At 44.8% G+C, this 12,810-nt stretch overlaps 1 protein-coding gene across 1 annotated transcript; it reads left to right on the top strand.

The window, feature by feature from the left end:
- Positions 1-8,084: 8,084 nt before the first annotated feature.
- TMSB4X (thymosin beta 4 X-linked) lies at positions 8,085-9,726 on the top strand. The gene is made up of 3 exons (XM_064407691.1): positions 8,085-8,206; positions 8,777-8,888; positions 9,268-9,726. The coding sequence occupies exons 2-3, from the start codon at positions 8,789-8,791 to the stop codon at positions 9,300-9,302; spliced, it is 135 nt and encodes a 44-aa protein (XP_064263761.1). The 5' UTR covers positions 8,085-8,206; positions 8,777-8,788; the 3' UTR covers positions 9,303-9,726.
- Positions 9,727-12,810: the final 3,084 nt, after the last annotated feature.

Below are 12,810 nucleotides of genomic sequence, written 5' to 3'. Positions count from 1 at the left end.
GTTCAATCTTATGTGCAAACCCAGAGCAATCCCCAATAAAATTTGAACCTCACAGTTTATAATCACATTCCCTCCAAATAACCAAAGTTAGGACTAAGCAATGGCAGGACTAACATTAGCAGATGCAGTGTAAAGTTTATTGTGGGAAAGTGATCCCTTAAGGAACTTGAGGGTGTGTCTAAATTAACATCTATGCTGAGTGTGTATTGCTGAGAGAGAAATTAAACTTTCCATCTAGTACACGTCTCCCTCCAGCTGTCCTGTTCAGGCATGGCTTGATTTTAGACCTGGATTCTTGGAATATTTCCGCTATTATGGCAAGCATTGCGGACGTGTAACATCAAACAACAGTGTGTCGATACAAACCACAGCCCACTGGTGGCAGCAGTTGGTCAAGAGTGGACAAACGCTGCTTGAGCAGCACGGGGTCTGCACGCAAACACGTCATTTGTGGGCAGAGACAGCCAACTCTCACATCTAGTTCAGTCTACAGGGACGCTCCTCTTTCTTATCCCAGAATGTGTGTTTCATGAAGACCACTGCTGTGAAATAAAAGTAAAAGTAAGGGAGACAATCGTCTGAGTACCACGAGGCTATGACTTGAGAGGTGCTCAGTTTCACATCTGTTCTGTATAAGGCACAATGAGTAACCACAATGAGTAACTGTGATAAATGGAAGTTGGACCCTTATTAATATCAATAGCAAACGACCATGGACTCAAAAAATTTTGCAACCTACACATTTTTACTCTATCTCCTTCTGTGTGATAGCTTGCATTCAGGTTCAAGGTAGCTGTACACCTTTCTGCATATATGAGCTCTGCCTGCCTGCCTGCCTGCCTGCCTGCAGTGACATATCTCGGCAAAAATCCATATGTCAATAGATATTAGTGCTACTGTTGTTGTTTTTCATGTGTGTAGTAACTTCCTACCAACCTTAAAACATGCCAGGGAATCTTTTGTTTCTGTTAGACATAAACAAACTTGTATCTAAGATAATGAGCATGAGGTGAAACTTGAGATGCCACAGACCCTGTTATCATCAGAAGCTGTGAGTAAAGCTGAAAGCTCCTCTTCTTGCAAGGGAAAATGGACACTGCTCCATCTGTTCCCACCACTACTTTTTTTGCCATCAGCCATGTCTGTGGGTGTATGCCTCTAAGCCTAACACTTTAAAAACAAAAATCACAAGCTTTATCACTGTTTAATCTCTAGCACTGGTCCATACCTTTCTGTGTAGAATAACCTGAAATCTCCTATGGGCAAAGTGGTGCATTCCTGAGCCCCCTGCCAGTCGGATTTAATGGTTTCAAGAGCAAAACTAGTCCAGGTGAGATGATTTGAAAAAGTGAGACAGTGATATAAGCTGAGAAAATTCTGATTACCTACCAAGCACAGGGTCATTTTCAACCCACACAACCTGCATGTGTGACTTTGCTACAACAGATGTCCCTGCCAGTCCGCACCTCTGTTTACACTTAGACATTGTAATTCCCCTCCAATTTAAAAGAAAAAATGTGAGAGAAAAAGACCCGCAAGTTTCAGGAACTGCGTGGGGGCCAAGGACACATTTGTCAGGTGATAAGAGAGCTGTGAGATGAGAGATGCTGTGGGAGCTGTGCCTTTCATCCTCAAGAAGGTTAACCTGCAACACAGACACACACACACACATACACACTCCCCTAGTCTGTGACACCGGTGGAATACACCAGAATACACCAGAGACAACTAAAATCCAGGCTTATGGCAGTTACAAGAAGCAATTCTTCTCCCTTGCTTTTTGCAAACTGGTACTATAAAGAAAGCATCACATCAAGAAAGTTTAAATTACTGGATGTGCTTTACCTCAAGAGCTTCATCCCTCACTCCTTACCCTGGTGTCAGATTGAACGTCAAGGATGTGAGACAGGTTTTGAGCAGACCTCCTCGCTATCTTTATATCTTGTTAAATGGCAAACCTAGTTTCTTCTATTTTCTTGTTTTTCTTTCTTTTCTCCTAAAATTAAAATAAGAAGGGAGTAGTGTTGGAAAATAAATAGATAGATAAACCCACGTGTAAACTTTGAAAAACCTCACCTGCCTACAACCTTTCAAGAGACATAAGATTGTTGCACTTGTATGGGTTTGGAAAGCCAAAAACACAAAGAAGCTTGATAGCTGAATATGCTTAAGATGGTTTTAAAGCAAATGCCTCAGATATGGCTAGCAGCATTCAGCACAAGCGGTAAATCCACCCAAGAAAATCAACATAAAGCAATAAACCTGGGGTGAGTTCCAAGTGGCCACTAGTTTAAAGCCAGCTCAGAGATAACTACACACAGAGCACATAGCACAGGTGTGGCTCACAGGTAGTGCCGTTTTCCAAGCTAAATAAATAAGTCCTTCCGTTTGCTCATGCACAGTGACTTACACTGCTCTTCTGTGTCATGCCAACTTGTCATACGAATGTTGGTTGTGGAAGGAGGGAGACCCGCTTTGGAATTATATAATTCACCTAATTAATGATGCTTGGTATATTTTATCACCCTGAAATTCATCCAAGAGTACAGTATGCAATGTGGGTATCCTAGGGATGTCTCTGACAGGTAATTCCTTATTTCTGTGCTGTTTCTTAAGAGCAAGTGGACTGGCAATCCTGAAGGGGACTGCCAAAGCCCATACAATAGCCCAGGCAATTTGCCGCTATTAGTCATTGTTTCGTTCTGAGTGTTTACTTCGGTCATTCCTTTTTCAATGGAAAGCTGATTAGAATAGCTGCCTTGTCTTTTGTATGTTGAATGGACACCACAGTATTTCAAATGCCTATCTAGCTTTACCTTTGCATTGAAAAAAACTCATATTCAATGATGGCATAAAAATCCAGTCTTTTCATTTGCCTGAAATTTCTGTTTGTAATCTCTGTTGACACCCATACACACGCCATAAAATTAGCAGTTTTTCTTAGGAGAAACCTAGCATTGCAGGGAAGAAGGGTTTGCTGAGCTGCACTAGGAGAAATGATTCATCATGCTTTTGTGATGCATAATGCTGATATTGTCATTTACATCCTTCCAAAAGTATTGTTTTTACTCATATAAATGAGAGGAAAGCTGCTGAAAAATTCAGAAAGTGATGGCAAGCACTTGTGAAACTTTGGCACAGAGATGCTTTTCGTCAGGCAGGAGATATGCTAAGGTATTGTTTTTCAGTTCTCTCAGGTACTTTGCAACCCAATCACTGTTTCTAGAGATAGCTTTCAAACATAGTGTTTACATATAGAATCATACAATAACTGAGGTAAGAAAAGACCTGTGAGATCATGAAATCCAATCATTAACCCAGCACTGCCAATTCCACTGCTAAACCATGTACCTACCTGCCCTGTGTGAAAAACACAAGACAAGTAACTGGAAGTCTGGTGGTTCCCTGCAAACTTACAGATATCCTTATGAAACTTTGAGACACACATCTCTTGCTTCTTCTCCATTTATTAGAAATTTCAGAGTATGATGGCAATAAATTATTAGCATCACTGAAAAGCCAGAAATTACATCTGAAGCGCCCCCCCTGCATTTTGTTTGCTTTGTTATTGATGGTATGCAGGTAGCCTTCCCCTTGCCTGGCTTCCAAACTGTTGCGTTGCCACAGCTTTCCGTGTGCATTAAATAAAGGCTCAGCACTCTTCATTTATTGTTTACGGGTATAGGCAAGGCAGGGAAAACAGAGTCAGGCAGATCGGTGTGGGAGAGGAGCATCTGCTGCTGGAGGGTATTTAGCTTCCTGTGCAGCAATCTGAGCTTCTCAGCCTGGCTTCTCTTTCTTCTCCCGCTACTTTCTGAAAGTCATGACCTGTTGCAAAGTTCCCCTTTTGTCAAGCACTGTAAAAAAAGGAAATGTCGCTTTCTGTAAAGCCAATTAGCACCAGAACCTGTCCAGCTACGACAAGCATTTTGTAATCCCTCTTCTGAAATCGAGTGGTGGGGGGATGGGAAGGTTCTCCTTTTAAAAACGTTGCTCCATGAATCAATTACCCTTTTTTAATTGTAATTGTCGGTAGCAATTTGTGGAATGTGGCACACCACAAATATTGTGCTCTGGCGTTTGAACAACTGAACACCCAAGCCCTGATGTCACTGTCAACACCCCGCTGCTGTTGGCAGGGAGGCAGTGCAGAAAGCGACTGCCCAAAGGGATTGTCTCTTCACTTACACTCTTGGGCTCACTGCCAGCTCCTGTTTCCTCTAGCAGTATATGGAGTGAGAGAAAGCATCCTCTCTCAGAGAGTCAAGCATGTGAAAAGAAGATTTCACATGTGAAACTGAGACCTGGAAAACAATCACTTGGCTTCCCTTTCTTTAATTTATTTCCCATATGATGGAGAAATTTGCATAGAGAGTTTATTTTTAGTTTACTGATCGTTTTATGTGCCTAGAATCCCATTTTTAATAATAAGCTGAGATGAGAATTAACCTTGGGAGCTTTATCACATAGGTGTTCCATTGTCCTTTACTTTTTTTCTTTTTTTCTTCTTTTTTTTTTTAAATAAATGTGTAAAGTCTATGGCAGAATAAGCATAAGGTTAGAAGATTTGTGCTCCTGATCATGTTTCAAAACATTCTTCAGACATAGTTCAAGGAAAAGTCCACTGAAGTGAGTTTGACATACAGACACTTCCACTGACAGCTGCAAATATCGGATTAAACCCCTGTTCCACGGCCTTGAGCAAGTCTCATATCACATTTAAGCAAAGAAGATCAGTATGTGCTTACCTGAAGAAATGCTCATGTTTTTTGTAAGGCTTCAAATTTGAACATACAAATTAGATGCAAGAACTATGGTTTAGCAGTTAGTACCTTTCCTGCAATGTGAATTTCATGGAAGGCAAGAAAGAACTTGCTGCCTTGCTCCAGTTCGTCCCTTGAAGGTGTTAAGAGGAAAACTGTTAGCAAGGGTCCAATTTCCTTCTTGCAAATGGAATCACCAATGTGCTGAAAAGTGCCTTCCTTTAACATGCAAATGACTGATAGAGGACATGTCTAGCAGGGTACTACAACACCAAATATTAGTTGACTTTTTCAACTGATTGGTTGGGTTTGTGGTTGTTGGGGTTTTTTTGGGTTTTTTTGTTGGTTTTTTTTTTGTTTGTTTTTGTTTTTTTTTTTTTTATAATCACAGGAAGAAACTGCTGATACAAAACTCAGTAAAGCACTAAATATATATATATATATATATATATATATATATGTATGTATGTATGTATATTAGCTCATTGATATCCAAACTAAGAATTCCTAAGCTATCTATCCTTTACAAACCATGGCCTCAGACGTTTCTTGAGGATGTCAGCTCTATCCCATCTAAGTGTGCTTTGTTGTCCTCAGAAGTTACTTGACATGTGACAGTTTTGCATGAACACATATCTTCCTTGCATCCTCCTAATAATAACAAACGTAAGCAAGCATAAAAGGACAAGGAGATGTGCAATTTCTCTAGCTGCACCACGAATGCAAACCATTATGGAGAGGAATTAATTCTACAGAAATTGGCTGACCTCCTACCACCAAAATGCAACAACATTCATTTTGCTTCACCAGAACAATCCTGCCTTGGTACGGAAAGTACATGTAACATTACTAAGGTATGTGACTACCTCAGGGTTACTCCACCAGAAAAAAAAAAAAAAAAAAAGGTATAGGAAGGCAGAGAAACAGCAACAGTGTAAAACTTTTGTCACTGTACCTCAGAACTATAATTGAATCTAAGCTCAGCAGTGGACTCTGCTTTGTAGATAGCAGCAAAGCTCCATCTAAGGCTCTGGCTTAACACTGATTTGGGGGATCCATGGCTCTGTCCCAAAATGAGTAGAAGAAAAGAAGGTAATGTTGCTACTGGACAAGAAGATTCTGGAAAAAAAGCCAGACCCCAGTCATAGAAAAATTTGCTGTTCTTTGATTTCAAGAGAACATTTCCTGCAGTAAAGTCAGGTGAACACTGACTTGCTTAGACAAATCTGTGAGAAGTTAGAGAATCCATAGCTGAGAACAATTCTAAAGAATATTTATATTACATTTACTCTCACTTAAAAATCAGGAAAATCTTTGGCAAAGCTGAAAGTCTGGGTCTGTAACATCATTGGAGATGCTTATGAACTGATCATCAGTGTAATTTCACAATTCCTAGTCATGAGGTTCAATGCCCTAAAGCATCAAAGCAGTAAATGGTGATAACCTCGTTTTACAGAACTTGCTCAAAAGCTAGCAGAGTTAGCTGGTATCCAACACAGAAGATCCCTTGGGAACATTTTTTATGCCATTATTATGAAAATATGTAAATAACCCCAATTATATTATCTATTCCTGGTCCTTGCTTTCCTGAGATGTTCCTTTGGCCTTCACTCTTGTACAGTTCCTGACTCACACCGTGTTCATCTCAGTTTTGGAGGTGCTCATGCACTGCAGGAAGAAACTAGACTTTATACATCACATCTCCAAATGCAATGGAGCTCAACTTTAGGAAGAGTGTGGGCTGACTGGAAATCCTGGTTTACTATAGAAAGTATTGTTGGGATTGCCATGGGGACAAGATTTTACCTCCTCAAAAATACAGTTCTGGAAATGCTATGAAAAATAGCCAGCCAAGGGGGGGAGGACAACCATGAAACAGAGAAAGCAGCATCCCCAGGGATTTTACTGAAATGTATTTACAGTTCTCCTTGCATGTATTAATACTGTTTGTGACTCAGGGCTTTTAATTCACCATCAATCACACTTGCATCGAATACCCTGCTGGAGGGCAAGGAGCAGGGAGGAATATGCTCCGTGGTTTCCATTCAAGTACACCAGAAGGAGCAGAAATTAAATGAATTCCCACATGCCTGCTCCTGTACCCCCTCCGACCTCGAAAGCGAGCGTGCCTTTGCTCCCGTGCAGGGCTGCTGCCAGACAAAGGCGCAGAGATTTCCCCGTCTCCTGTCAGTCAGCCACACGCACTCGCACACATACTCCCCCCGGCGTCTCTCGGATCTTTCACGTGAATACTTCAGTAATTTCCCAGTGCCGTATTTGCAGAAACAGGAATCACGCGTCCCATACACTCCTTCTGCCCCCTCCCCTGCAGCAGCTGCCCGCCAAGCCGGATGATGCTGCGGCTGGGAGCGACTGCTGCTCGGGGAGCCCCTCTGAACCCCCCGAGCCGAGGGAGCCTGAGCACATCTGGAACACCGCAGCGGCGGCAGGCAGCAGCCCAGACCCAGCCGAGGCCCCCACAGCCATGGCCCAGCCCTGGTCCCAGCCCCGTTTCCCTCCGGGCCGGGCGGTGCCAGGCGGGGCCGCCCCGCTGCTCGGGAGCGGGCCGGGAGGCAGGGCCCGGCGGCATCCGGCCAGAGCCATTGTCTGCTGGCCCGGCACCAAAGCCTGGCCTGGGGGCGTTGTGGGGTGGTTCCCTTCTTCCACTGCAGCAGGGGTGCAGCGGCATCAGCAGTGCGATTTCGCTGTCCCTGCATCGGGATGCAAAGGCAGCGGGGGGGTCGGGGGGCGCGCCGCCGACAGCTCCCGGAGCTCTGAAGGGACGAGGGTTTCGGCTTTTCCTTCTAAACGCCGACATTTGAGTAACGTTATCAGCGAGGTGAAATTGCTCAACCGGGAGAGCGTCACGCAGGACGCGGAGCACAGCCACCGCCCGGCTCCAGCCGAGCACAGCCCCCCGCCGCCGCGGGAGGCGGCTGCCCCTGCCCCGGCCCCGCTCCCTGCCTCTGTCCCGGTCTCAGCCCCCGGCCCGGCCCGCCCCGGACACGCAGCAGCCCCGGGATGGGGGCCTGGGAGCCAGGGACAGTGGTCGCGCCCCCCCCGCCCCCGGCCCGTCCTGGGGCTGTCTCCCGTCGGCCGGGGCCGGGGAAGGGACCGAGGAGACTGGGGCGATGCTCGGCTACGAGCCGAGCTGAAAGCTGCGCTTGTGTCTCTGAGTGTGCCCGTGTCTGTGTGCGTGTGTAGCTTTGTGTGCGTGTACGCGTGTGCACGGGGAGAAGGAGGGCTGGGCGAAGAAGGGAGGGGGAGGAAGCAAGAAGAAAAGAGAGAGAGAAAAACGCGGAAAGCGGCAAAATGACATCACCGTCATCATTTGCATAGGCGCGGGGATAAAACCGCCCCGCCAGCGAGCGCCCTTTATACTGGCGTGCGGAGCGGCGGCAGCAGCGAGCGGCGGGACTGAGCATCACCGCGCGGCGACACCGGTGGGTCCCGCCGCACCCCCAGCCACCCCCCCGGGTCCCTCGGCACCGGCAGCATGAACCCGGCACCCCTGCCGGGGGGGGACTGCGGGCAGGGCAGGGCAGGGCGCGGGGCTTCTGTCCGGGGGGGTGGGAGGGAGGCGAGCAGGAAGGGAGGGGGCTATTGTCCGTGTGCGGGTATTGTCTGAGGGCGCGCTGCTGCAGGGCGGTGGCGTGCGAGGCTCCAAGGCGGATTTGTTGCCGCCACTGGGCTATATTTTTTAATTAATTTTCCTTTAACGAGTTAAAAACGCGGTCAGCGCCGGGCGCGTCCCCCCTATTGTACTCCGCGGCGCGCAGATTGTGGGACCTGCCCCCGGTGCAGGCTGGCGGCGAACCGCAACGCTTGGGATGCTGGATTCTACAGACGCTTCCCAAAAATTAGAATTATTTTAAAATGTGTCGGGGGTGAAGCGTTTAACTTGCAGCGAGCTTGAGCGTGCGGGTCCCCGCGTTGGGCGCGGCGGGCGCGGCCCCGCAGGGGCGGCGGGCAGCCCTGGCCGGGGCTAACGGGGCTCTTCCCCTCCTGCGCAGACACCTGCCAACATGTCCGACAAACCAGACATGGCTGAGATCGAGAAATTTGACAAGTCCAAATTGAAGAAGACAGAGACGCAAGAGAAAAATCCGCTGCCTTCAAAAGAAAGTGAGTGAGGGCAGGCGGCAGGGAGGAGCAGGCGCGGAGGGAGGGAGGGAGGGAGTCAGGCAGGGAAGGAGGGAGACCAGCAGGGAGGGAGGGAGGAAAGGATGAAGGGGGGGAGGCGGGAGGAGACAAAGAGGGGCGGCAGGCGGGAGCCGGGGTGCGGCGGGTGGAGGGAGGATACACGGCTATGTCTGTGCTAGACAGCGAAAACCTGAACCCACCGCCCAGCAGAGCTTAATTTACAATTATCTACACCCCGTTTTGATCTGTAGCAAAAAATATACATTTATTTTAGCAGTTTATAGCAATTGTCATGTGAATGCATATCAGGTTCTCGATTTTCATTGTGTTTTCTCCTTTTCTGTTTTTTCCCCCCTTTTAGCAATTGAACAGGAGAAGCAAGCGGGTGAATCGTAATGAAATCTGCCCTTCCAAATTATGCACTGTACATTCCACAAGCATTGCCTTCTTATTTTACTTCTTTTAGCTGTTTAACTTTGTAAGATGCAAAGAGGTTGGATAAAGTTTAAAATGACTGTACTGCCCCTTTCACATCAAAAGAATAGAGAGAACTACTGACACTGAATGAAGGCGCTGCCTTTCCCTCTGCCTGTCTGGCTTTGGTCCTGGTGGCATGAAAGAGCTTGCATGTTGATGAAAGAAGAACTTGGGTGGGACTACAGTAAACTAGAGTAACACGAATAAATGCAAAGCTGTACCGAGGTCCTGCGAGCTGTAAAATGCAGTTAATCGAGTGCCATTTTTTTTTTTTTGTTCAAATGATTTTAATTATTGGAATGCACAATTTTTTTAATATGCAAATAAAATGTTTTAAAACCTGGATGGTATTTATGTCCTCTATTTGGAGAACTGTATCAATGGATAAGAAGCATAAGAGCCGGTACTGAGACACAGGATACTATAAAACCTTTGGAGATGCCTCAAACATCAGTCGCCATTCTCATTTTTTTCAATAGGTGTGCTCACCAATACATAAACTTTTGATTCTTGAAGCTAGTTTTTAGACAGATTTCAGTTAAAAATTGTGTATCTTATAATTTGTCACCATGTGAGTATATTCCTTTAAATATTTATTTTATGTAGAGATTGATAAAGGCAAAAAAATCGGGCTGCGTTTATTGCTTTGCCCCACCCATAGTGTAGCTCTTTTATTAAGAACCATTCTGTACTGTTGCAGAGATTCAGCCTTGGTTGTATAAACCCCTAATTAGTTTGTTTAATAATTAAGGCTTGTTATTTTGATACGGTATTTAAAGGAAGCTGTAACTTGAATTTTTAAGTCCAAGGTCGAACATAATCTTTTTAGTTTCATAAAGCATTTGGTGGTTGGTGTTCCATGGAAATAAAAATAATTTTGCTACTATGTTGCTCATGTTTTGAACAACATCTTGTAACAGTCTCCTTGATCCTAAGAACTGGTTTCAAAGTTTATAAAGCTACAGTCTTCTTAAAAATTCAAAATGGATCATTTGGGGACAAAAACATTTATGGTAACTTATAAAATAAAGATCATAACAAATCTGGCATGCAAATAGCCACACTCCACTGCTGGTTTATGGCAATTCTTTCAGGCCTGGAACGTTTTTTTTAATTATTTTTCTTCAAATGACTGCAGCTAAAACCTGTGATCCAGGGAGATCAGTAGGAGTTGTCTTTAGTAGTCATGAATTTCATCAAAATGGAGTGAGTAATGAACATTCTGGGAAACAAAAATGCTGTCAGATAACCTGTAGGAGGGTGGTGAGCATGCTTCTGCAGTGCCTTAGTTTTATCTTATGGATTTGAGGCTGCATTAATTTCAGCCAGTTCCTATAAAGCAAAATTAGTCCCTCTGGGGAAGCTTGAGTTTTGCTGAGGCTGCTGACTTGGTGGGGTCATGTAGACTTGGGGTTTCATCCTATCACTGCTTCCTAAAAGCATCTGACTGCAACAATAAGCTGTCCTTGGTTTTACACCACTGAGGGCAGTGAGGCTCCTCTCCTTGGAGATTTGGTGAATGTCTGTGCTTCTGGAGAAGATGGGAGCCAGAGGGGTGCCACATGCTTGTGGGCACAGTCCCCAGCCCCCCAGCAGTGGAAAACTTTCAGAATTGAGTGATAAGAATCTCAGTTTGGGCTTGAGATTTTTTGATGCAGTCCATGGGAAAATTTGGGAAGTCCTGGTGTCATATAAGGACCTCCACAGTAATTTAAGGTGATGAGTTCAGGAAGGAAATGAACCATTTCTTGTGCTTGTTTAAGCTCTGATTTTATTCCCCATGTATAATGGGAAAGATGGGAAACTTACAAGCTGAGTTTCTGAAAAGTCAATTAATCAACTCCCAGCTACTGATCTTAATCAGGTAGCAGGGGATGTGACATGACTTGGTGCAGAAGTGTACAGTATGAGCTGCACGTGCACAGAGGAGCAGAAGCAAGTGCTTGCTTAGTGTGGATTTATCTATGGGAAAAAACAGCAAGGTATTTCTGAGGGAGGCAAAGCATGAGGTATACACAGCTCTGTGTAAGTCAATGAAAATGCATGCTGTAATACAGCACAGTTCAGCAAAAATGTAATGAGTAATGAGGCCTATGACTTCAGAACTGCACGTCCAAAGTGATCAGTGCTGGTCAAAGGGTACCACCAACTGCTGCTCGAGGTGGTGAAGCTCAGATCTGTTTTCAGGAGATAAGGCACTAAGCTACTACTACTCTTATAGCTCTGTTTCTGCCATCAGGGACTGAACAAAATTACAAAATCAACTGTGAAGAAATCCTTCCAGGTCAAATTCAGGGATTACTGACTGGAGTCAATCATCCCTTGCTTTGCTCCTTGTTCAGCTCTTTTCAAACATTCAAAGAAAAATGTGGCAGGTCTTTGCCATGCTTTGCATAGGCAGTACTGAGGTGGTCTCATCTGACACCTATTTCACAGCAATGCAATTGATGATGTGAAACATGAAGGCTTGGAATCGATTGTAATACTCAGGTCTGTGTCTGGACTGGTTGTTGGGTGTTGTTAATAAAATCAGTCTCTTCAGTTGTCAGTCTAGAAACTTTCATCAGCCACAAATTAACTAGAAAAAAAAAAAATAAAGCCCAAAACCTGGTTATGAAAAAGGGTCATTGGAAAGAGAAACATATGGGTTTTGATCTCACACTCAGTGCAGGCACAGTCTGCCAGCCCCATGAGACTTATGATGTCTGGAGATGCTGCCTCCCCACCCCCAGCCGAGAGGCAGCTCTGCCGAGGTGATGTGGTGAGAAGCTCTGCCCTCCAGTACTGAAACAAATTCTTTCTTTCTTTCTCAGTATTTCTCAGAAGATTTTCTCTCCCTTTCATGCCCCCAGATATCATTAACTATACATATATTGGACAGAAAGCATATGCTAACGGTATCCAAAATAGATCATTGTGGTATTAATTACAGAAATGTGGAGACTTCAATGTAAGCATTTTGGTCTCCCAGGCTATTTTTGTGCAATGTTGTATGTGTGATAAAACACCACTTCCCCTAGTAACCCTTTACTTCCCTAGAAACAGTGTAGAAATGAGCAGTTCCTATTGTGTATTGTGATCATATATGGCTGCCACATACATCTGCTGCACAGCAGAATTTTATTCATAAGGAACCCTGTGCTACTCCAAGCATCATATAAAACACAATGAGCACATGATACAGTGCTCAGTGCAATAGTTCTACTGGGCTGACACAAAAATGGGTGTGAAGAAATAAAAAATGCAGCTCTTGCTTATTTGTTGATATACAGTAGGATGACTATGCAAAGCAACCTATGTCAGGCTTGCCCCTCTGTGAGATCCTCTGATGCGCCAGCTTTGTGCATTTTCAATTCAAACAGGCAAGGCAATCAGATTCTAAAAAAACAGGCTATTTTTTAATTCAGAGAAAAGGAATTGCAGACAA

The sequence above is a fragment of the Passer domesticus genome, chromosome 2 (genome assembly GCF_036417665.1).
Source record: "Passer domesticus isolate bPasDom1 chromosome 2, bPasDom1.hap1, whole genome shotgun sequence".
In the NCBI taxonomy this organism is placed as follows: domain Eukaryota; kingdom Metazoa; phylum Chordata; class Aves; order Passeriformes; family Passeridae; genus Passer; species Passer domesticus.
The sequence above is the reverse complement of the archived record's forward strand: the minus strand, read 5'-3'. Positions and strand labels throughout refer to the sequence as shown.